This window comes from Coregonus lavaretus (assembly GCF_964263955.1).
Source record: "Coregonus lavaretus genome assembly, chromosome: 20".
Classification (NCBI taxonomy): domain Eukaryota; kingdom Metazoa; phylum Chordata; class Actinopteri; order Salmoniformes; family Salmonidae; genus Coregonus; species Coregonus lavaretus.
In genome coordinates this window covers 34,434,652-34,460,128 of record NC_140007.1, presented here as the reverse complement: position 1 = coordinate 34,460,128, position 25,477 = coordinate 34,434,652, and the positions used below count along the sequence as shown (strand labels likewise).

The 25,477-nt window shown below is 43.5% G+C and overlaps 1 protein-coding gene across 1 annotated transcript in view; it reads left to right on the top strand.

The window, feature by feature from the left end:
- Positions 1-25,477, top strand: part of hspg2 (heparan sulfate proteoglycan 2) — a 188,450-nt gene that overhangs the window by 149,366 nt on the left and 13,607 nt on the right. Inside the window, exons 45-74 of the mRNA XM_084184593.1 lie at positions 2,446-2,505; positions 4,598-4,720; positions 4,944-5,099; positions 5,740-5,882; positions 7,968-8,045; positions 11,060-11,195; positions 11,444-11,604; positions 12,307-12,442; positions 12,911-13,054; positions 13,351-13,485; positions 13,705-13,886; positions 14,370-14,565; positions 14,829-15,008; positions 16,391-16,651; positions 16,810-16,972; positions 17,305-17,402; positions 17,632-17,898; positions 18,061-18,173; positions 18,315-18,462; positions 18,649-18,765; positions 20,198-20,282; positions 20,509-20,653; positions 20,831-20,933; positions 21,159-21,268; positions 21,344-21,551; positions 21,781-22,002; positions 23,536-23,780; positions 23,957-24,128; positions 24,339-24,461; positions 25,100-25,156. Coding sequence (XP_084040719.1) covers positions 2,446-2,505; positions 4,598-4,720; positions 4,944-5,099; positions 5,740-5,882; positions 7,968-8,045; positions 11,060-11,195; positions 11,444-11,604; positions 12,307-12,442; positions 12,911-13,054; positions 13,351-13,485; positions 13,705-13,886; positions 14,370-14,565; positions 14,829-15,008; positions 16,391-16,651; positions 16,810-16,972; positions 17,305-17,402; positions 17,632-17,898; positions 18,061-18,173; positions 18,315-18,462; positions 18,649-18,765; positions 20,198-20,282; positions 20,509-20,653; positions 20,831-20,933; positions 21,159-21,268; positions 21,344-21,551; positions 21,781-22,002; positions 23,536-23,780; positions 23,957-24,128; positions 24,339-24,461; positions 25,100-25,156 — 4,467 coding nt within the window. The remainder of the gene's footprint in view (positions 1-2,445; positions 2,506-4,597; positions 4,721-4,943; positions 5,100-5,739; positions 5,883-7,967; positions 8,046-11,059; positions 11,196-11,443; positions 11,605-12,306; positions 12,443-12,910; positions 13,055-13,350; positions 13,486-13,704; positions 13,887-14,369; positions 14,566-14,828; positions 15,009-16,390; positions 16,652-16,809; positions 16,973-17,304; positions 17,403-17,631; positions 17,899-18,060; positions 18,174-18,314; positions 18,463-18,648; positions 18,766-20,197; positions 20,283-20,508; positions 20,654-20,830; positions 20,934-21,158; positions 21,269-21,343; positions 21,552-21,780; positions 22,003-23,535; positions 23,781-23,956; positions 24,129-24,338; positions 24,462-25,099; positions 25,157-25,477) is intronic.

Sequence of the window (25,477 nt, the reverse complement as noted above, 5' to 3'; positions counted from 1 at the left end):
CTTTACAGTATAGTAAAAGGACTGTACTGAGTCTACTTACCCCATCACGATCCCTATCGTCACACAGGAACAGAAGCAATCACACTCTGTTTAAAAACCAGATCCTTTGTTACTTTCCTGATTGTTTTGATGAATGTTAATGTTGACAATGGTGCTATCAGCCTTGTAGCAGGTGAAGATACCTGTGGTTGAACTTTAAACTTTAGGTTAGTAGTATATCTATCTATGGCTGCTTTTATTGTCTGTTATCTGGATCTGAGTAGTAAGAGGGTTCAAGGCATTGCATTGCCAATAGTAAGTAAGGCGTCTTGTTTTGCATCGTACTATCCAGTAAGTGTTAATTAGACTAAAAGAAAATGTGTTGAAGATTTGACTTGAAATTTGAAAGATCATTGAAACTAGTTTGATTTCAATGCTTTCACAAATCAACTTGCGTATGTCACACGTGTTGCATAGATTTTTTATTGCAGTTCAACATTTTCATATTTTTTAAATCAAGGGCAAATCATATTTTTTCATTGATTCACTTTTTTAAACCTAAATGTTATCCAAACATAGTATATTTTGACTGTACTATCAAATTGGATAAAAGTTAACTAACGACTACATACCTTGATTTATATAGTGATATATTAGTTAGATAGTAATTGATTTTAGAGAATAGGCAGTACTCATGCGTTTACTTACATGATAAAAGCATGGTTTACAATTATTTTGAGAACAGATCAAAAGTTTATAATAATTTTCAATGTTTTGTCAGTGCATTTTTATGTTTTAAATGTTTCTCGTCAAACATTGTTTAAATATATTTTGTTGTTGTTGATATACAGTATCTTATTAAGAGAAAAAAAGAGAGATTCGGTGGCTGAAATATGCCTATTCAAATCTCACTGGTGTGCCGATAGAGACAGAAGACGCAATCCACACACAGTTTGAGATGCCTCAGCATGCTACTATGTTATTTCAGTTTGAACTTTTCATTTCAACTTTTATAACTATTATTTTACACTGTATTTAAATAATCTAGATATCCAAAGGTGCTGTTTCAAATACATTCTATTGTACACTATACTATGTACTGATTTGATTTCTTTTTAATGCCTAACTGATGTACCATACAAATATCACAATGTATTTTATTTATCTTAACTGTGAAAATGTTTGAGAAAAATATAAATTTTATTAAAGTAATGATATAGACCAAAGATATGACACAGAGTCATGCAGAGTGAGACTTCAATGGAACAGAATATATTACCACCCTCAGGGTACAAGGCACCAGACCTTCGTATGGAATTACTTTTGGATGTATTGTAAATCAACTAATTGTAAGGTGCCGATGTAATGACTATCAGACCCTTCTTCACTATGACCTACTTGTCAAGGATAAGCCAACCCACCATTGTTTAAACCACAAGCTGTATATGGTTGAAAACATTAAAGAGAACCATTCTTGAGAACCATTCTAAACACAAATCGAATGGTTCAATCAATGGAAGTAAAGTTTTTACAACTAATTTAGTTTGTATAACGACTAACATGCATGTTTTGTGTGTGGCTCTCAGTTCTCTTTGTGCTTGTTTGTAATCAGTCCGACCATACCGTTTTCATTGTTGTGTTCTTGTCTCATTGTGTTCTGTGCATGTTTGTGAAGTAGAACTAGTTGACTTTAAATCCACAGGTTCTCTCACTGAGTAGACACATTCACTGTTACACCAGCAAATGACCATAGTTCATATCAGTAATACGTTTTATACAGCAAAGCAAACATTTCAACACAGCACTGTATGTTGTATGAACACAATGACACAATCTCCAAGGTGATATGCCCTCTATCTTAACCAATATCCACAGAACCATGTCCCAGAAATCACACAATTACTAACATTGTATCCAAGGGTAAGTATGTAATGATTGTGAATATATAAAACTATGAATGCAATAGCACCATCTCTGACCATCATAAAAAAGACACCTCTTACTCTTTAGTCTGCATGGGATGTAATGTCTGAATCAGAGGACCTCAATGTTGCATGCCTCTAAATCCCAGAAAATTGACAGATCTCTTTGAAGACATGGGCTAGTGTTCCCAATACCCCAATTATATTTCCTTATTTGGCTTTAGATCTGAATTGGAGAAACGATTTGAATACTTTGAATACATGATGTGAAAGGTGGTGCCTATTGCGTTCAAGTTATGTTATGTTCCTTGCCGATCATTCTGCTGTTGTATTGTTGTGTCTTGTGCATTTTGGAAAATCACTGGCACAAGAAACACCAGGCAGTACTTGGATGGACCACAGCATTCTGAGTACTGATTGAGCCACAGGCTCAGTGGGAGGAGCATTGGATGATGATTCCAATGCCAGTGTTCCATCGTTGCCCTGGAGACTCACATGTCAGTTTGCCTGTCATGTCCCTCCCTCCTCCTTTCCCCATTTCCAGAGGCCTCACAGACTCAGATGTTTTACACAGCCTATGAAATGTTTGAAGGACATGGAAAGCGTAAGTGGGCATGGCATGGCCACACCTCTCCACCACACCTCCACCTCATCCCTGGAGGGCTCCTCCCTCTCTCTGTCACGCATGCATTCATCTACCTCTGCCTTCAGCATGGATATGGTGGTCTGGTAATGCCCATGTACAATCAACCATAGGGATTACATACAGTTTACACTTCACATAAGGTTGTAGGGTTATACGCTTCACTGGACTATCAATGTAATAGAATGAATCTGCAAAGTTATTCATTCAAATATAAAGGTGCAAGTCTTATTGCTTGCTCTGCATTTCGTCTCCTCAAACATACAGAATATGAAGACTGTCCTCTTGATAACATATGATAATATGTTGACATACAGTATCATGATCATATATGTTCATAATACTCTTGACACCATATAGACTTTAGTTATGATAGTACAGAATAGATTGTACATGTGCATTACTAGGTCTTGCCTGGCTCATCTGGCTACTATGGTATGTGTCCATTGGTGCAGGTGCATGCTCATTCATGTGGGAAGCTCCTCTCGAATGTTGAGTCCAGTTATCAACTTCAGTTTTCACCCATTAAGTCCCTCATGCACTTCATCTCAGGTCCCCTCAGGTTTTCCATCTGCACAAAACATTCACACTCACTTTTTTAACACCCCACTAGTATACGACAACAACTAATGCACATTTTATTACAGTCATCTGACCGATATCAGATCTCCATCTTTATCTTATAACCTCAAGTATCTGATGCATTTAGAGAGAAATGTACATTCTCAATAAGACATTCTAGAATGTTCTTATAACCTCAAGTATCTGATGCATTGAGAGAGAAATGTACATACTCAATAAGACATTATAGAATGTTCTTATTTCCCTCATTCTATCTAGACTTGAGTACTTAGCTTGTTCTCTTCCAATCAGCACTCAACACAGAGGAGACACCACTCACACTTTCCCCATCTGCATTCCGCTTGACGGTCCCACACAGGGACACACACTGTTCTGGAATAGCTGTCATATTGTGCTTCAAACATCATGCTGTGCCTAATACACCACATCACGATCATGGCTGTTAGCTCACTGGAGCCCAGGGGGAGAACTATCTGCCATTCCTCTCATCGTGCTCACCTCCCCCTGGACAGATATCATCCTTCAACCGTCTGACACACTGAATGTTTCAATAAGATATACTGTATACTTAATGGCCTGTCGTAACCTCACCACCCACTTACTGAAATTCTCTATTCTACATTACTAAGTTCACATAGGTCAACTGAGGTAGGTCACCATGTCTCAATATTGAGACAAGCTAAATCATAAGATCAATTTGAGAAAGTGTACTAGTCAGTGCTCAGGCTCTCAGAAAACAAAGATGATGAAATATAGTCAGTCTCTCTCTCAGGTCAGTGAGTCCCAGAACCAGACCAGGGCTTAGCTCGGAGATGAGATAGCCTGATAGTCCTCCCTGGACGCTGAAAGGGCGCTTTCTTTTGCTCTGTCGCCCTGGGATCAGATGGGATTCAATGTGGCTGGGGATCAGCGGCCAGCCAAGCTGGCACAGAGAGCCATGTGCCCTGCCAAGGCCAGCCTGCCACCTCTCATCTGTGTCGGCTGCACAGAGGGCCCTGGCTGCCAAGGGGTAATTTCTAGGCGTAGGCCACGTACCCAGCCCTGTCCCACCACCCTCTCTCTGCCCTCACCATGTGTTTGATGTATTTGATACCATTCCACCAATTCCGCTCCAGCCGTTACCACGAGCCCGTCCTCCCCAGTTAAGGTGCCACCAACCTCCTGTGTCTGGTAGCCATTATTACTACCCACAAAATGTTAGGTTGATGGTCCAAAATCAGACTCACAGTTTAGAATCTGGGGCATTTTGTGTAATTTAATTATACAAAGGGATGAGGTAAGTGTTTGTTGTTCAAGTGAGAGGACAAATCCCTGACATATTTTCTCATCTCATGCAGTAGCTAGAAAGTGTTGACTGTAAACAAAGCCCCTTCCTGCAGAAAAGCCCCTGCCCTTTGTGAACACTAACGCCCCATACTTTGGGCGCTGTCTATTTCTGAGCAATGCTGAACTGTTCTCTGCCTTATTGTAGCTGCTGAGGGGGCCCAGCCAGTGGCTACCGTCAATCCTCCTGTCCTGACCATCCAGCAAGGAGGCCGCGCTGAGTTCCGCTGTACTGTGACTGGCAACCCTACCCCTGCCATCGAGTGGATAGGTAAGGAAGACTGCAGCTAGTGGAACACCTACAACATAAACTAAGCCAGTCAATTAGTTTGGTCAATTGCTGGCTTAGTCAATTAGGAACACATTCATTCGCATGTATGACGACCTGTTCTAATCTTGTATTTGAATAGCTGTTTTTGGAAGTATACATTCACTCTGTATAATGCCATAACTGACAAAAGGGGAAAATATAAAAAAAATCTATGTGTTTCTAGGTGGAGGTCCTGGTAACAGGATGAGCCCCAACGCTGTGGTCCGTGGAGGAGTACTAACCATCCCTGCTGTGGAGAGGGGGGATGAGGGGGAGTACGTCTGCAAGGCCCTCAACACCCACGGAGAACACACAGCACGGGCAGTCCTCTACGTACACAGTGGGTCTCAACATCAACAACAGGCCAATGTCACAGGTTCATAGGGTGGTATTCTTACTTGAGATCTGCACTCTTTACTCAAATTGTTGCGCAAGTCTTCTATTGAGATCGAAGAATGATTTATGCATGCTCTGAGGTCTGAGTTGTGTGTGCTTATCTCAACTGTGAATCTGCCCAATATTGTCGATCGTAACTAGTTACCACAGCCACAAAGTCATTATTTCTACAATATCTTCTTAAAATCTAATTTTAAACCACAGGAGGTTGGTGCCACCTTAATTGGGGAGGACAGGCTCGTGGTAATGGCTGAAGCGGCATTAGTGGAATAGTATCAAATACATTAAACAGATGGTTTCCATTCCATTCGCTCCGTTCCAGACATTATTATGAGCCGTCCTCCCCTCAGCAACTTGACTGTTTTAAACCTAAACTTAACTCTAACCTTAACCACACTGCTAACCTTATGCCAAACCCTAACCTTAAATTAAGACCAAAAAGCACATTTTTGTTTTCACTAATTTTTACGATATTGCCAACTTTGTGGCTGTGGTAACTAGTGACAACCAATATTGTCTACCAGTCTGGTTGGGTCCTCATTTTGGCATATTCTGTGTTCTTCCTGTGTGTTTGAATGCTTCAGGTGCCAGCCTGCCCCACGTGCAGGTGAGCCCCCAGAGAGTGGACATCCATGAGGGGGAGACTCTAAGGCTGTACTGCAGGGCTGGAGGCACGCCCAGCCCCGGACTCACCTGGAAGAAACAGGGAGGACAACTCCCTCCGCAGGTAAACACTGGTCCTTTCTACCTGATACTTTCTGTCTAGGATATAACCTGATCTTAAGAGTAGCTACATAGAGTGCCTTCAGAAAGTATGTATTTATACCCCTTGACTTTTACTTCACTGGCCTACACACAATACCCCATATTGTCAAAGTGGAAGTATGTTTTTCAAAATCTTTACAATGTCTTGAGTCAATAAGTATTCAACCACTTTGTTATGTCAAGCCTAAATAAGTACAGGAGTAAACATTTGCTTAACAAGTCACATAATAAGTTGCATTGACTCACTTTGTGCGCAATAATAGTGTTTAACATGATTTTTGAATGACTACCACATCTCTGTACCCCACACATACAATTATCTTTAAGGTCCCTCAGTCGAGCAGTGAATTTCAAACAAAGATTCAACCACAAAGACCAGGGAGGTTTTCCAATGCCTTGCAAAGAAGGGTAGATGGGGTATTGGTAGATGGGTAAAAATAAAATAAAAAGCAGACATTGAATATTAATTACACTTTGGATGGTGTATTAATACACCCAGTCATTACAAAGATACAGGCGTCCTTCTAACTCAGTTGCCAGAGAGGAAGGACACTGCTCAGGGATTTCACCATGAGGCCAATGGTAACTTTAAAACAGTTGCAGAGTTTAATGGCTTTGATAGGAGAAAGCTGAGGATGGCTCAACAACATTGTAGTTACTCCATAATACTAACCTAATTGACAGAGTGAAAAGAAGGAAGCCTGTACAGAATACAAAATAATCCAAAACATGCATCCTGTTTGCAACAAGGCACTAAAGTAATACTGCAAAGAAATGTGGCAAAGCAATTAACTTTTTGTCCTGAATACAAAGTGTTATGTTTGGGGCAAATCCAATAAAACACATTACTGAGTACCACTCTCCATATTTTCAAGCATAGTGGTGGCTGCATCATGTTATGGGTATGCTTCTAATTGTTAAGGACTGGGGAGTTTATCAGGATAAAAAAGAAACAGAATGGAGCTAAGCACAGGCAAAACCCTAGAGGAAAACCTTGTTCAGTCTGCATTCCACCAGACACTGGAAGATTAATTCATCTTTCAGCAGGACAATAGCCTAAAACACAAGGCCAAATATACACTGTTGTTGCTTACTAAGATGACATTGAATGTTCCTGAGTGGCCTAGTTACAGTTTTGACTTAAATCTACTTGACAATCTATGGCAAACTATGATCAACAACCAATTTGACAGAGCTTGAAGAATTTTGAAAAGAGTAATGGAAAATATTGTACAATCCAGGTGTGAAAAGCTCTTAGAGACCTACCCATAAAGACTCACAGATGTAATCACTGCCAAAGGTGTTTTTACAAAGAATTGACTCAGGGGTGTGAATACTTATGTAAATAAGATATTTCTGTATTTGATTTTCAATAAATTTGCAAAAATTTCTAAAAACATGTTTTCACTTTGACATTATGGGTTATTGTGTGTAGATAGGTGAGAGAAACAAATAACTTGAATCCTTTTCGAATTTAGGAATGTGGAATAAGTCAAGGGGTATGAATACTTTCTCAAGGCTCTCACTGTATGTATCGTATACAGCAGGGGTGTCAAACTCACTTCGCTCTTGTGGCCGCATTCAGTCTTCAACGAGGTCCACACAGAAAATTGGTTATATTTCCTTGCCTTCCAAATTTGCCAAAAATAGTCCTTTATCCATTGTTTTTGGAATGTTCGATGCTCCCTGACTGTCTAGTGATTATTAACGAGCTGGACAAACAAGAAACTGTATGAATATAGGTCCATTACCATTTCTACACAGTTTCAATTTGGTTTTAATCATTTATTTATGAATGTTTTTCTCAAACCACCCGCGGGCCGGATTGGACCCCCTCGTGAGCCGGATCTGGCCCGCGAGCCGGATGTTTGACACCCCTGGTATACAGTATTTGGTGCTGGTATCTCACCATGCTATTGAAAGGGTTGTGTTGGTGAAAAAGTGAATTCTGGTGTGAAGTGTTTTGACCAATCTTTATTGTTTTTTTTCCTTCTTGTGTTTCCTTCCCCCCTTTCTTTATTCCCTGTTTCCTTTACGTTTTGCTCAGGCCATTCCTTCTCACGGTTTCCATCAGTTTAAAAGCAACAGTCTCGATGTGTTACAGAGACGTATTGAGGAGCTGCAGGTCTGTCCGTCTGTCCTCTGTCTTTACGTCTGTCTGTCTATCTGTCTCGCCTCTTACTTCCCACCTGTTGCCCTCTACTGACCTTGCCTAAACACACTGTCAACTAAATGCATGATCAAACGTGTCTTTGATTCATCATCACACACAGTAACTGCCATTAATTCACTACAAGCAAATAACTGCTCACAAAGTCTCCATGAGAAATAGTAGTTCAGTATAACTGGTAGAAAACAACAACAACAACAACAACAACAACAACAAGCTGGGTGTGAAGCTCTACTTATGGCATGGTTTAGTTGTTGTTTTTGTCTTGTAAGTGTTCCATCCATCCATTGTCCTTCTTTTTCTCATTTGTCCACAATCATTAGGGATGGGTGAAAAAAATAGATACAGTTACATGTCGCAATATTATTTTTGGATTGATATTTGACTCCCAAGTATCGATTTGTAAAAAAAAAAGTTTTTGCTACTGTAGGTAGCGGTAGCTAGGGCTAGTTGTCTATACCTGAGCCAAAACTATCCTATAGCTTTTTAAATAGTGACCCAACATGTTTTCAGCACTTTTATTTCCCTGACTGATCAAAACTCTTTTTTTCATGCTGACTCTTCTCTCTCTGCAACAGATAAATAGTGAGCAATATGTTTGGAATATCAAATCGCAATACAATCGCAGTATTGAATCGCAATAGATATAGATTCGTGAGAATCGCAATACATATGGTATCGGCACTTAAGTATGGTGATAATATCGTATCGTGAGGCCCCTCTCAATTCCCAGCCCTAACCATCATCATATCATCCCTGACATATATGTTTCCTAAACCAACTATTTAGCATTTTGTTCACATTATTATTATTCCTGTATGTCCACGCCCAGGCCCCAGGGCGTAGCTTGGTATTTGGGACATAGTCTCCTCATGCTAGGCCCTTTGGGTTAGTCCCTCCGTACCTGGTGTCTCCTCCGCCAGCCGAGGCTCAGGGCTCTGTTTTGTTCTGCCTCAGAGAGCTTCAGCGTTGTGTCAGCTTTTCCCATGGGGTCTCAGGCTCTGCCGTGCGGCCACGCAGAAATTCTGTGTGCTCTAGCAAATGGGTTGCTTTGAAAACTTGTGAATGGGTTCAGACACAAATTGAGCCGGCTCCACCTCGGCCACTGCTCACTTTAGCCAGGCCCTCACGGTTGACTAGGCCAGCGCTAAGCAGCTTTGTCCACGGATGGATGGCACACTACCACCACCCCCAGGATACTGTAATCCACCCAGCCCAGCCACACCCCTTTCAATTCTCTCTACAGCCACACCCCTTTAAATTCTCTCTCCAGACACTCCCCTTTAAAGTCTCTCTCTAGATTCTAGACACATCCCTTTAAATGATGTCTTTAGGTGTACTCTATTCTCAGCCATAACACTGGTCCACTGTTCACGTTGATGGTTGTAATACTGTATGGTTGTAAGGTTGTAAATGGTAGTAAGGTCCACCACTCTGTCCATTATAGTTCAAGTGTAAAGTAGTTGCTTAGGGACTCAATTGGACATTTCTGTGCCATGCACAGGCTGATTATTTCCCCATTAGAATAGAGTTGATCCACCGCCTTACCGTTGTGTTGGTTGTACATTGGGATTCATTTACAAATGAAGGCATAGAGAGTTAGTGAGTGAGTGGTTGTAAGTATTAGTAATCATCTGTAATGCATTTCCAGTGATTTCATACTGTACATAGACAGAGGAGCTTTGTATTGCTTGAAAGCATTGTATTGGCTCAAAGCACTATGTCTAATATGTCAATTCCCTAACAGTTTCCCAGTCCTGTCATCATTGTACTCAATCATTTTAACAACTCAACAACATGTGCTACTATACCTACTGTAGTGTATCCTACTGTAGTGCACCCTACTGTAGTGTATTCTACTGTAGTGTATCCTACTGTAGTGTATTCTACTGTAGAGTACCCTACTGTAGTGTATCTTACTATAGTATATGTCCACCTACTGTAGTGTATTCTACTGTAGTGTATCCTACTGTAGTGTATCCTACTGTAGTGTATTCTACTGAAGTGAATCCTACTGTAGTGTATTCTACTGAAGTGTATTCTACTGTAGTGTATGATCACCTACTGTAGTGTATCCTACTGTAGTGTATGACCACCTACTGTAGTGTATTCTACTGTAGTGTATCCTACTGTAGTGCATCATACTGTAGTGTATGACCACCTACTGTAGTGTATCCTACTATAGTGTATACTACTGTAGTGTATCCTACTGTAGTGCATCATACTGTAGTGTATGACCACCTACTGTAGTGTATCCTACTATAGTGTATCCTACTGTAGTGCATCCTACTGTAGTGTATGACCACCTACTGTAGTGTATCCTACTATAGTGTATCCTACTGTAGTGTATGACCACCTACTGTAGTGTATCCTACTGTAGTGTATGACCACCTACTGTAGTGTATCCTACTATAGTGGACCCTACTGTAGTGTAACTGGTAACTGTTTAAATAGTGATCATTATTAGTTGTCAAATTAAACATTTTAACTGTGAAATCATTATAGTAATGTTGATATACCTAAACATTACTTTTCTCTTCAACCAACGATGAAATGGTTCGATTTTTTTGTTTTCTTTCTTGCAAAGCACAGCAATACCTGAAAAGCCTATTTTAATGATCATAACACAAACATTGTTACAACGCACAAACCATTTAACAATGCTATATACTGTATATGCTGAAGATCCACCCTGCTGTGCTTTTGTTGATATTGATTTTAAATTATGTCAAGTGTGTCTTTTGTTCGCACCTTTGTGGTCTGTGAAATCCAATGTTCATACAGTAGGTGGTTTGTCCAAAGGTAAGAAATCTGCTGTATGTATGATGTTTTTGTATTGGATTTGGGTAGAGACATCATCATTGTCATGCACATTGTCGTGTAGCTCGTACCACGGTGGTGCATCGTGTCTAAGGCCATCGTGACATATTCTTCATCCCTCTCCTTGCTCGTTGCTGTGTCCTCTCTAGGCCCGTATGGAGCGTACAGACATTGGCACCCTTCTCATCCCCAACATCAAGTCCTCTGACTCTGGCACCTACCTGTGTGTCGGAACCAACTCCATAGGATCCTCAGAGGCTCGCATCGAGGTCACCGTCAATAGAGGTGAGAGGTCACTCCAGGGTCATGTTCAGTAGGGCACTCGTTTTAAAATGTTTTGCAATGTAAATCGGAAACGGCTGTTTCTTATTTGAAAGATAGTTCAGATTACGTCAATGTTTTAATCTGTTTCAAAAAGTTTTCTCCCTACTCGGCATGACCCAGGTAATTGTACCCCAGAGCTTGCTGCTGCTGTGCGTTGACAGTAATCTAACATTAGTAAATATCTGTGCCCTGTGTTTGTTGTTGTGTAGCAATAGGAGGAGACACCATCTCGTCAGCCATCACCATCCAGCCCTCCATAGCTGACGTCCAGGAGGGACAGTCTCTGGACCTCAACTGTTTTGTCCCTGGTAACCCCCCACCTGCTGCCACCTGGAGTAGGTCTAGTGGACGCCTGTCTGCCAATCACCAGGTTGGAATATACACGTTCTGTTACTAGGGTTGAACAATTCTGGAAACTTTCCCAAAGTTCCCAGGTTTTGATTTTCCCAAAGTTCTCAACAGGGATTTCTGAAAACCCAGGAACTTTGGGACCTTACCTCTGACATACAAATGCTTCCAACTGTTCACGTAAATGTGCTGTAGCCACATGCTGATATGGTATCATTACTGTTTAGGAAGCTCAGCTAGTCAAATCTCTATGAAAAATCAATTGAAGGGATAGTGCGACATTTTGCAAGAAAGCATGCTAATTGTTCCTGTAGACTTCCAGTCATTGCGCTAATGCTAGTTAGCAATTGCTCCAGAAACTACCTTCAACTTCCTTAAAACTGAACGCAGAGACATAAAAATGGTATCCATGAGTTCATCTGACTCTAGGGAAGTAGAACAAAGTAATTGCCTAAATATCCCTTTAATGGGATAGGTAGCTTAGTGGGTAAGAGCGTTGTGCCAGTAACCGAAAGGTCGCTGGTTCTAATCCCCGAGCCGACTAGGTGAAAAATCTGTCGATGTGCCCTTGAGCAAGGCACTTAACCCTAATTGCTCCTGTAAGTCGCTCTGGATAAGAGCGTCTGCTAAATGACCAAAAAAAAAAAAAAAAAAAAAAAAAAAAATGAAGACTGTTTTATTTCAGTTGAATATTCAGCAGGATAATTCCCATTGTGCCTAACAGGTTCTGGGTGCCCAGCTGCGTATCCTCTCTGCCAGCCCAGATGACTCTGGGGAGTATATTTGTCGTGTGGAGGCAGGGCCTGGTACTCCTGTCCGTCAGGCCTCAGTCTCTGTCTCAGTCACTGCCACCTCCTCTCGTAAGTCATCAAGCCATTCTCTCTGTGACAGTACACTGGCTTGACAATGGAACTGTCCTCTCAACTGATATCACTGGGGATGGTGGTGAAGCAGTCCAAGGCGTACACAGTAGGAACATCTGTGTTATTTATTTAGTGGCCTTTCGTCATGTACAGTATTACTTTTCCAGTTGTGTTTAATTCCAACCCTCCTTAAAGTGACCTCAGAGTGTATGCTTTCCTTTTCCACACTGTGCCATGATCTCATCCTGGTTCAAACCTTCCTGGGTTCCTAGTTTATCATGTTCTGTATTTGCTGACAAATTCCAATGCTTCCAATGGAGGCCATAGACCTATAGTATCACGATCTGGTACTTACAGTACACCCTCTTGTAAGTGTTGTAGGATTAGAACCAAAGTGAACTGGAGTGAGTAGAGGAAATGTTGTCCTGTTGTAATGTTTGTGGTGGTGTGTGTTTCCTGGAGCAGGCCTGCAGACCCCCATCATCTCCATTGAGCCCCACAGTGCAGCGGTGCGACAGGGAGAGTCAGCCAGCTTCAAGTGTAGGGTCTACAGTGGAGCCCAGCCTGTTCGCCTGGAGTGGAAACTGTCCAACAACCAGCCCCTTCCTGGTGAGGCCCCTCCCACACACACATACTGTTACACTGCTACTCTCTGACTGGAGGATACTGAAACATTCAATTCAATTCCATACAACTTTATGCAGACAGGCATTTAGTCAGATTCATGTCAGATGTCAGAATCATGTCATTATCCACTCACGCAAACTACCTGCAATATCTACAGTAATGACAATATATAGTCTGTATCCAATTAGCTATGTTTTTAATCAAACAGACACAGTTGCTGCTTGTCAGTTGCTGCTTGATAGACTAAATTATTCCCTGTGAAACCTGTCATTCTGTAGACAATGTGAAGATTGACCATTACGGCACTGTCCTCATCATCACTGATGCCCGCCCTAGCAACCAGGGCACCTACCGCTGTGTGGCTAGCAACCTGTTTGGAATCACCCAGAGCATCGTCTCTCTGATTGTCAAAGGTATGGCGTAGTCACACCCACACACACACACACACACACACACACACACACAAACACACACACACACACACACACATATATGGTGTTGATGTTTTTTTTATGTGGTTCACTATGAGCAGCTGCTCTCTGTCGATGAACTAAGGGCCCCCCTTGGTGGTTGTCATGGTAAAGGAAAGGCCTTACGGTTGTTTATTTGGGTGATGTCATCCTTCCTTCCAGAGTCTCCCGTAGCGACTGTCACCCCTCAGGGGCCCGTGCGAGTCAGGGTGGGTGAACCCATCAATCTGGAGTGCCAGGCCTCCGGGGAGCCACGGCCATCTGTCACATGGCACAGACTGGACAACGCCCGCAAGACCATGCTGAGCAGCCCTGTGCCCATGGAGTCCAACGCTGTCATGCAGGTACTGTACTGGATCTGTGTTCCTGATCTTCAACTCCCTAAGAAACCTCAAAGTCATTTTTACTGAGCTTTTGTACTGTACGGGTGGCAGGTAGCCTAGCAGTTAAGAGCGTTGGACCAGTAACTGACAGGTCGCTGGTTTGAATCCCCGAGCCGACTAGGTGAAACATCTGTCGATGTGCCCTTGAGCAAGGCACTTAACCCTAATTGCTCCTCTAAGTTGCTCTGGATAAGAGCGTCTGCTAAATGACAAATGTAATGTAAAATGTACATGGAAGAATAAAGGTTTCCTTAACACAGATTAAGCCTAGTCCTAGATTCTCAATTCAAAGTGCTTCTTGGTCTAAGACCAGGCTTAATCTGTGTCTGGGTAACCAGCCCTTAGTGTTAGGATGTAATGAATTTTTATGCTAAGATATATTACGCAGGGTGTGCTATTTATTCTATGATGGGCAGACGCAGTAAAGCTGTCTTCCCCTCCAAGGTCCTAGTGGCCCGTCCAGAAGACAGTGGCACCTACGTGTGCATGGCCCGCAACAATGAGGGCACCACTGAGACCAGGGTTGAAGTGATCGTGGAAGGGGGTGCCCAGGTGCCCACCTCGCCCCGTGCCTCTGTGCCAGAACCCCTCGTTGTGGTGGTGGAGGGACAGACCACCACACTGAGATGTGACGCTCACGGTAACTGATGCACCTACAAATTACACTAATGAGTATTATAGCAAAGATAACTGAGTTCCCAGGTTTTGATTGTATTGATACTTGTTAGTACAGATAATACTTTTAAGTAAAATTACATCCTACAAATGAGAGCTGAGAGGAACTTCATGTCATAGTTACCTCATCTTTGCTAAGAGCATACAATTGGCATGACAAATCATTGACATTTACATTTACTTAAGTCCTTTTCACACACTGATATTGTGATTTCCCTCCCTCCCAAGGTTTCCCTGCCCCTAATATCACATGGTCTAAGCTGCGTGCCCCTCTTCCCTGGAGACATAAAGTAGTGGACAACACCCTGGTTCTGCCCAGAGTTGGCCGGGCAGACTCTGGAGAGTACATCTGTAATGCCACCAACAACATGGGCACCACAGAGGTCACCATCATGCTGGATGTGGAGAGTGAGTCTGATAGAGAGATTTTAGTAGCCTGGTCCCAAATATTTTTGTGCTGCTTAGCCAACTCCTGTTAATCGTAATCGTGTTGGCTATACAAATCTGGAACCAAAGAGATCTGGGTCCAGGTTAAGGTTTCATCACTGCAGGTTCCAGTCTACACAGAAATATTGTGGCGACTTATATAGATTATTAACACCAATAAAACTCAATGACCCATGCTTTAAATAGATTATGAGGAACTATTTTCTCAGCTCATGAATCACGTCACACCATGCATAAATGTGATCGCACATCTCTATGCGAGCTTAAGTATAATTTAGTGATTTGCTTTTTTATATAAATATAGACTCAGAGCTTCAAAATATATCAACTGTAGTTGGATGAAACATGGGAAAGTTATGCTGTAAAACCACTTAGGAGACAAGTAGGAAAAAAAGCCCTTGAAAGATTTTGCTGAGATTTTCACACTTGCTAGAGAGCTCTTCTTTGTTTTATGCCGATTCAGCATCTTTCACACCCTCTTAAGCCTTAGCCCCACCCGTGTAAACGCATGTGAGTCAGCATGGCATTGTCCTCCAGAAAGTAATCTCTCTACTTAAACTTTCTACAACTGAGCTTTGTCGATAGCACCAGCTACATTTGCAGGTTGACATTTATTGTCATGAATCTTGCCCAATAGGCAAAACTGAGCAATTTCTGCTAGGTGGGCCAGCTACAAAGTCTAAATTGTCTATATCATAAAAATGCAAGGTTAGGGTTAAGCATTAGTGTTAGGTTTTAAATGATTTTATGACTTTGTGGCTGTGCTAGCTAGTGACCACTCTGCAGAGCTGCCTCCAGGTCAAGATTCATGACAATAAATGCCAACCTGCGCTAAATGTAGGCCAGCAATGTAGTTGAGCGCTGTAACAACACTTTTGCAGTTGTCCATAACTATATATTTCCAAAAATCTGCGGAAGCAAAGATTATCTATATACTGACCAGGAAAACCCCATTATGTTATACATGTAGACAGAAGCCTGTGATATGACAGGCCAAACATCTCTCGGCATATCCAGCCCCTCCATTATCAAAGCCAATCATGGCAAGCCAGGAAGGATCCTGTCTTTCTCCCTATATAGCTCAGTACTTTCTCCTTGGCTAAACTAGGCTTGTCATTTACATTTTTTATTCATATTTACAGATCACCTCCGATTTTTTTTATTAAGGCACATGAATGTTCACATGTTCAAAAACTATAAAAAAAATTATAACAATTCCAGCCCTACTGTGAAGTCGGAACTAGCGCCAAATGCCCAGCTTCCTGAATCCAGTCACAAATCATCATCTATTCCTAATACTAGTCCCTTTAGGATCTCTAACCTTCCATGTCTCTGTAATGCAGCTCCTCCCTATGCCACCTCCCTGCCCGACGACGTGGCAGTGCGTGTGGGCGAGGTGATCCGACTGCAGTGCCTGGCCCATGGTACTCCCCCCCTGCTCTTCCAGTGGACCAAGCTGAACGGCAGCCTGTCCACTAGGGCTGACGCCCAGGCAGGAGACCTCCAGATCAACCTGGCCACAGCTGAGGACGCTGGCACTTACAAGTGTGTCGCCACCAACAAAGTGGGCACAAGTGAAGCACACACTAAGGTTACAGTCAGATGTAAGTACTGTGCCCAGTCACAGCCTGGCTTCTGTGTTGATGAAATTAGTCTACAGTAAGGTACCTATTTTTTACCATAATAACGTATGGACACAGACACCTTCAGTGAATAAGCACACAAACACTCCCTTATTGTGTGTGTGTGTATGTGTGTGTAGCGCCCCTGGCGGTGCGTGTGTCTCCTCAGGTAGAGGTGAAGGCCCAGGGTAGTGCTGTGGAGTTCACCTGCTCTGCTGCAGGAGGCCTGGGGACCACCATCGAGTGGCTGAAGGAGGGAGGAGCCCTGCCCCCCAACCATCACATCAAAGACGGAGTGCTGAGGTGAGAGAGCCAGGAGAGACACTTTACAGCAGGCAGTCAAAATGATCAACATGGCGATCCGGGATTAACAAAACGATGATCCAGGTTCAACACAGTTAAATGACGATCCAGGATCAACACAGTTAAATTATGATCCAGGGTCAACACAGTTAAATGACGATCCACACAGTTAAATGATGATCCAGGATCAACACAGTTAAATGACGATCCAGGATGAACCAGATGATGATCCAGGATCAACAAAATGATAATCCAGGATCATGTCCCTCTTGGTGAAATCAGAACGTGCATTTGGGTTGTCTGCCTGTATCTGATCCGTGTGTTTTGTGTAGGATTGAGAACCTGGATCAGAGCAACGAGGGCATCTACATCTGCAGAGCCACCAGTGTTCATGGCCAGGCTCAGGATACCGCCAAGCTCACCATCCAAGGTCTGCCCATGTCCAACACCCTCATACAATCATTGACACTGTCACAACCCATATTTATAACCAGAATATTTAGTATAGCCCCACTATGCAATCCCTCTCAATGATCTGGGAATCACATACATGTATGTCTCTATAAATGGCTCTGCAATTATCTTTCTTTTTATGAACTTGCAATGTATTAATTCAGTGTTTGTATGAACCCTCTCTCTCCTCTCCCCATTGTCTGCAGCCCTTCCCAAGGTGATGATCAACGTGCGTACCTCAGTGCAGACTGTCATGGTTGGTAACTCGGTGGAGTTTGAGTGTCAGGCCATAGGCGAGCCCCAGCCCACGGTGCGCTGGAGCAAGGTGGGAGGGCTGCTGCCGGCACACATTGTGGTGAAGGGCGGCATGCTGAAGATCGAACAGGTGACCGAGGCTGACGCTGGACAGTACCGCTGCACTGCCACCAACGATGTGGGATCTGTGCAATCCCAGGTGGTCCTCAATGTCCAGTGTAAGTAGAAAAAGGAGTGTACTGGTCCTGTACGTCGGCAAACACACACACACACACACACACACACACACACACACACACACACACACACACACACACACACACACACTCCTATAGCTCTTGTCCCCTCTACCATGTATTGACAGATGTTTGTTTGTAAAGCCCTACCCCAGATCGCAGCTCTGCCAGAGCTGAAGGAAGTGACAGTGGGATCGGATGCTGTCCTGCCCTGTGTGGCATCAGGATACCCAGTGCCTGCCATCAAATGGTCCAAGGTAACCAACACCCTATCAGTGCAACGGAAAACAAACTAGTGAAGATGGTGCCTATCTGTTTCTGACTATTTTCCATCTACAGTATGTGCCTTGTGAACAGGATCCTGATTTGACATGTTTTGTGCGTCCTTCTCTCTGTAGCTGGATGGGGAGCTTCCTCCTAAGTGTATACAGGTAGTCAATACCTTGTCGGTTCCTGGAGTGACCCACGAGGATTCTGGGACATACGTGTGCACTGCCTCCAACAAGCAGGGCAAAGTGGAGGCCTTCACCACCCTCAAAGTCCATGGTCAGTCAGCTCTATAGAAACACACTGTGGTAGAGAATATAACATAGTTGCCTGTATCCAACTCTATGATTCCCTGTTCCCTGTCTCTAGTTCATAGACAGTCATCTAGTTCATAGACAATCAGCTCAATCAGAGGGGAAATTTAAATATAGGCAGTATCTAACTTTAATTCCTTTATCTCTACAGATCGAGTGATGCCCTATTTCACCCAGGAGCCCCTGTCCTATCTCACTCTGCCCACCATCAAGAACGCCTATAAGTCCTTCAGCATCAAGATCAGCTTCAGGCCAGACAATCCTGATGGTGAGAAGTCAGTCACATTGGTTTAATCACATTGATGTACTAGACTAATGTTTTTGTCTGTACAGTTTCAATGCCATTTTTATGATCCAATGATACTGCATCTGTTATGATCTTGTGTAGCTCAGTTGGTAGAGCATGGCGCTTGCACCGCCAAGGTTGTGGGTTTGATTCCCACGGGGGGCCAGTATAAAACATTTAATAAAATGTATGTACTCACTAACTGTAAGTCGCTCTGGATAAGAGTGTCTGCTAAATGACTAAAATGTAAATGTGTTGTGTCCTTCAGTACGTTGTCTTTCCTTATTTTTGTCTTGTTTGTCATTTATTGTCGTTTTCCCATGTATGATTTTACCCCCCTCTTCTTCTATCCCTCCACACTCTCCCTCTCTTCTCACCTATTCGGTGTGAAGGTCTCATACTGTATGCGGGTGAGTCGCACTTCTGTAAATCACACACTCAAGACTGATGCAGGTGTTGCTTTTTGGGCTAAAAGTCCAGAAAAGACACCAGTGATGTTTACCTTTTAACTTGCCATAATGCATGGTAATGTAGAGTACAGCTGGTGGCTGAGGGAGAAGCCTATGGAGAATGGCCTATGTCCTCATTCAGGCATGATGGTTGTATTGGCAGCCCCCCGCTCGTCAATCCATTACAGTCATTGGCCTAATGGTGTCGGGATAGTACGATGCCGATGCATGGAAAGATGGCAATTTTTACAATCCATTTCATCACTCTGCATCAGCTTATACCAACAAGACTGCAATGCTGCTTCCAAAGACAAGCTTTATTATTGGCAAATTAAGGAAATACAATGTCTTATTAGCCTATACAATGAATAAGCCTCAAAATGGACATTGTACAGTATTGTATGTGGCTATAGGATTTATCTTCTCAGTTCGGAAGCTAGTACATAGTACTGTACCACCAGCGAGATGGGGTGCTTCAATGGGTGACACACATACTCTGATAACAACTTCCATACCAACTTCATGGAAGTTGTACAGAGTGAACAGAAGAAAAAAGCAACAATTGTACCGCATTTAAGCAATCTCTCTCTGCTCTAACATCTTCCCTTTCAGAGCCATAGATGTTAGGGATATGTTTATGTTTAGGAGGCATGGTTTTAGACTGCCCTGGCTTTGACCTTGATGATGATGGCCACAGTGCTGGTTGGGAAGAGTTTAGCAGAGCATGTGTGGTTGGCATGCAGCCCGTGTGAAGGCAGAGCTAGACCAGACCAGACAGAGCGATGCCCCAGGGCAGCACATACTAGAACCTGGCTTTGACTGTCCCAAGCTTGGCCCTAAACCTGCTAGCATGCAGCTTCTTGGACTGAGTGACCTCAGCCCTCACCCTGGTGCCTCTGTCTTTGACTGGCTCTAGGAGGGGAGGTGTGTGAACAATGCTAATTGTACCTCTACTGGTCCACCAGGTATGATAATCTATAACGGACAGAAGAGGACCATGGGAGCAGACTTCATCTCTCTGGGGCTGGTGGGAGGCAGGCCTGAGTTCAGGTGAGCACCTGGCTGTGTCATTCTGGAGCATTAGGGGTCACTATGCACGCTATATGAGCTCAGTGTGTAAGAATAAACAAGCTATTGATGAATGGTAACTTTAACTGACATTAGAGTCTGTCAACATTAACTGATGATGATGGTGATCACGATCATGATGACACTGACGATGATAATAATGATAATGATAGCAATAACGCTAACCTGAACTATTTTCTCCCGACAGGTTTGACGTGGGTTCTGGCATGGCCACCATCCGCTACCCCACCCCTATCAAACTAGGAGAGTTCCACACCATAGAGCTCTACCGCAACCAGACCCAGGGCTCCATCATAGTGGACAGAGAGGCTCCAGTCAACGGAAGCTCACAGGTAGTTTTACACTATCATTCTTTAGATCCAGAGACTGTTGAACAATATTATTCAGACATAAATATCAAACAGAAGCTCACAGGTAGTTTTCATAGTCAGTTATAGACTGTTGAATATATACAAAGTACATATCCAGGAGATTAATCCATGAACACTGTTTCCTGTCTCGTATCACAGGGCAAGTTCCAGGGGCTGGATCTGAACGAGGAGTTGTATGTGGGTGGTTACCCCAACTACACCCTCCTGGCCAAGACCGCTAGCCTCAAGACTGGCTTCATTGGTTAGAGATCATTGTTTTGTTTTGTAGCTAGTTATGCTTAACAACAATAAAACACACTTTGATGACACTGTATGGAGTGATATTAGTGCCAACCGGAAGTGAATTTGAATTCAATCATTATGAATTGTTATCGAGATATTGGTCACTGTTCTGGAATATTCTCATTGGTTCATGGTTTATGGTTTATGGTTTATGGTTCATGGTTCTTGTTCTTGTTCTGTCCAGGCTGCATCCGTAAGCTGGTCATCCAAGGTGATGAGGTCATCTTCAAGGATCTGGACCGCAGCTCTACGGGCGTGTCCAACTGTCCTGTCTGCACTGACAGTCCCTGTCAGGTCAGCTGACCACCACTACCTCAGACCCCACCTGTTAAATACAATTCATTCATTAATTGTGGTGTTTTGTTTCAGAATGGAGGGATATGTCAGGACTCTGATACCAGTCTGTACAAGTGTAGCTGTCCTAGAGGATTCACTGGAAGTAACTGCCAGCACCACTCCTCCCTGCACTGCCATCCAGAGGCTTGTGGACCGGACGCCACCTGCATCAACCGTCAGAACACACTGGGCTATGACTGCCGATGCCACCTGGGGAAGTCTGGAAACAAGTGCATGGACGGTAAGGGAAACAGGTTATTTTCCTTAGCAATGTCCACTCCTTGAGTGGGCAAGCCTCTGCCCACCGGAAGGTGGTAGAACAGTGGCTCGCCGCACACGGGCCTCTGATGGCAATACGACAGCGAACCTCCCTTCCCTTGTTTGCGGTATCTGTATAACCATTGAGGCATTATCACACTTTCTTACTAGACATCATATTTGAACATCTTGTTGATGTTTGTTTCCTCTAGGTGAATTGGTGACTACTCCCCTGTTTGACGGTATGGACTCGTACATTGCGTACCCTCCTCTGACCAACATCCACAACGACCTGCACATCGAGATGGAGTTCAAACCGATGGACCTGGACGGTCTGATGTTCTTCAGCGTGGGCAAGAAGATGAAGACGGAGGACTTTGTCTCCCTGGAAATGGTGGACGGACACGTGCAGTTCTGCTATGAACTGGGGACTGGTGAGAGCATAGAGATACAATATAATACTATATACTGTATAGTACATAATAAGGATTTTTTATTATGAATTATATTTATTGATGTGGGTGAGAGGCCCTTATATGTTACTGTTATACTCTGATAGCTACTCAACCTGCTGTATCTGATGGGAATTTTTTAGTAAACTATTGGATAAACAAAGTTAAATCACAGACGTGACGAACATATAGTCAGGATTTTCTGCTGCAAGAACTTGAATGGTTCCTTTCACTGGGCATGGGTGTGTGTGTGAAGTGGGGATCTGACCTAGGGTTGAATTGCTCGCTCTTACCTAATCCATGGCTGTCCTACCTTATCAGAGACTGAAACCAGACTGTTGCCTAATGCATCTCTCCTCAAACAAAGTAGAGAGAGCGCGGCACCAGAATTAAACAGAGTCTAGACTAATCCTGGGTAATTACAGCATGACGGGAGGGAAGAGAGGAGTGGGTTTGGGTATGTTTGAAAGATTAAGTGTGGATCTGTCATGTCCAACAATCAATCTTTAGGTCAAGCCAGGGAGAGCCGGGGTTGAACAGAGTTTAAACTGAAGATGAGTGTTTTTGCATGATAAGGGCTGGATTGATTGTACTACTAAATGTCAAATTTAGCCGCTATCATAGACTAAGGAAGTAGGCAGAGCGGTAGAGAGAGGGAAACTGAAGATGGTGGTGGGGGAACCCAAGAGGGAAGCTAAGATGTATGTGAATTTGACTATATAAACAGAGAGCTTAGAGGTAGAGGGGAGGTGCTCTGCAGACCATCTCGGCTTCCGTTACTCTGTGTAATAAAGTCTATCTTGATTCTACAGAAACTCTGGAAGAACTTAGATTTTTAATAAGTATAGTGATAATTTTCCACAACATATCCTCTCCAACTGTTACCTTTTCGTTTTCGAGCTCAAAGATGTTTATGGTTGTGCCATAGATTCTTGAATCTAAAAGGGATACTTTGGGATTTTGGCAATGAGGCACTTTATCTACTTCCCCAGAGTCAGATGAACTCGTGTCTCTGCTTGTAGTTTGAAGGAAGTTGCTAACTCGTGCTAGCGCAATTGCTAACTAGCATTAGAGTAATGACTGGAAGTCATTGCCCAGTCATTGTGCTATGGTATCTGCTAGCATGCTAGCAGATACCATAGACTTCCAGTCATTACGCAAATGCTAGTTAGCATTGGCTCGCGAAACTACCTCTAACTTCCTTCATACTTGACACAGAGACATAAAAATGGTATCCAAGAGTTAATCTGACTCTGGGGAAGTCATTGCCAACATCCTGAAGAATCCCTTTTACTAATAGATCGAGTCACCTGTAACTCTGTTGACCGATATAATCAGGGAATCCATTGTCTCTAGATTAAGTATCTCCGCTGTTTCATTGGCCTAGTTTTCACACTAAGCTCCTCTCAGGCACCAACAAAACAGTGGAAAAGGAAACTAGCAAGGCGTTAGCAAGCACTGACGCGCTCAGACATAGTGCGGTAGTGGAAACCATGCTATTGTCTTTGTTTCCAGGCCAAGCTGTCCTGCGCAGTCCTGAGCCGGTCACCCTGGGCCAGTGGCACCGCGTGGAAGCCGGGCGCCTCGACAAGGACGGCTCTCTGAAGGTTGATGGTGGCCGGGAGGTCAGGAGGTCGTCGCCAGGCAAGGCCCAGGGCCTGAACATCCACACCCCCATGTACCTAGGAGGAGTCCCCAACATGGACATCATCCCCAAGGCCCTTAACATCAGTGATCTGTACGATGGATGCATAGGAGAGGTGAGCTCAACACACACACACAGCATGAGCCATGATGGCCTTTATTATAATTCATAAGCACTATCCACACAGTCACAGAACATCAATAGTAAAAAACACCAACATGAAAATGTCCTATTTTCCCCGATCATTTGACTTGATTGGACCTCTAACCCTCTGTGTTTTCTGTTGTCCAGGTGTCCATCAACGGTAAGAAGGTGGACTTGTCCTACAGCTTCACAGACAGCATGGCCATCGTCCAGTGTAAGGACAACAGTCCATGTGACCGCAACCCCTGTCTAAACGGGGCCAGCTGCATGCCGAGCGCCGAGTATGAGTACCAGTGTCTCTGCAAGGACGGCTTCGAGGGTGAGTCCATTGTATAGTTAAATGAAGTACAATCTATGGGATTTCACTTTGGTTAGAGCTATGTGCCGTAGATTTATTAAATAATTGGCATTCAATAATCATATTCTGAAAATAATCTTTCCCAAATGAGATCACTGCCGTGTGTATCTCTCCCCCTAATGCCACTTTGATCCCTGTAACCTCTGACCCCTGTCTCTGTGCCCTCTCCAGGTGAGCGATGTGAGGTGGGGAAGGATACCTGCCAGAGCAGTGACCAGTGCCAGAACGGAGGCAGCTGTGTCAACAGCCAGTGTGTGTGTCCTATAGGCTTCAATGGCCCCGTCTGTGGGCAGAGTGAGTACTGCTCTCTTACCCTCCTATACACAGCATAACTATTCCACTATATCTTCTAGTCCCATGAGATGTAACTTTATTATCATAGAGAGTGAGGGAGACAAGCAGAACAAATGGAACAATTCTGGATAGAGTATCTGGATAAGAAATCATTGTAACCTAATTATAACACTTCATAATGTGTTCACGTATTGTATTTTAGTTTTCTATCAATTGCCCTGTTACCATAAAAGCTGATGTATGGTATAATTGTGAATGCTGATTTTGTTTGTAGCGCTGTTTCTTTATTAGGAGATACAGACATCTCTGGAGATACCATCACATCTCTTCACAGTAACACTGTGTATATGTTAGCTTTAGAATATACCCTTATAATCTTGACAGAGATATTAGTTACCAATAGACATAACAATCTCTCTCCCAAGGACCATTGCATTAGCTAGGCCTCAACCAGACCCCTCTTCTAAGGAATGGGCCCATATGAAGATGATTGTCCACACTCTAACCTCCACACCGTAACATCAGAAAGCTATTCTACTCTATAGGATCCAGCAGTGGTCTGTAGTGTTGGGTGTCAAAGCCACATGACCTAGTGTGTCTTACCCCTGCCCTCTAATGGCTATATCCCACACACACAGGCCAGGTCTCCAGCTTCGCCGAGGCCCTGGGGAATTTGGAGGGTAGCGGGGGGAATGGTACAGTATCCCTCCCTTCAGTTCTGCCTGACACAACCGTGACTAACCGTCAGGGGCCCGTCTGACCGACCTGAGGGCCCCCGAGAGCCCCCGTGTGGGCCCCCGCCGCAAGCCTAACACACACTCAGCAAATCAGAGAAACAAATTACTTACGCAAAACTGTACTACCAAAACAACGCTACACATTTCTATTCTGTTCTCAACTGGTGGCTGGGGTTCCTATCCTGTGAAATGTTGGGAGAGGGGAATTCTATGTTGTTAAAGGCTAAGGGTACTGTAGTATGCAGATGGATATTGCGTCTTCTTGCGGTTGTCTATTAT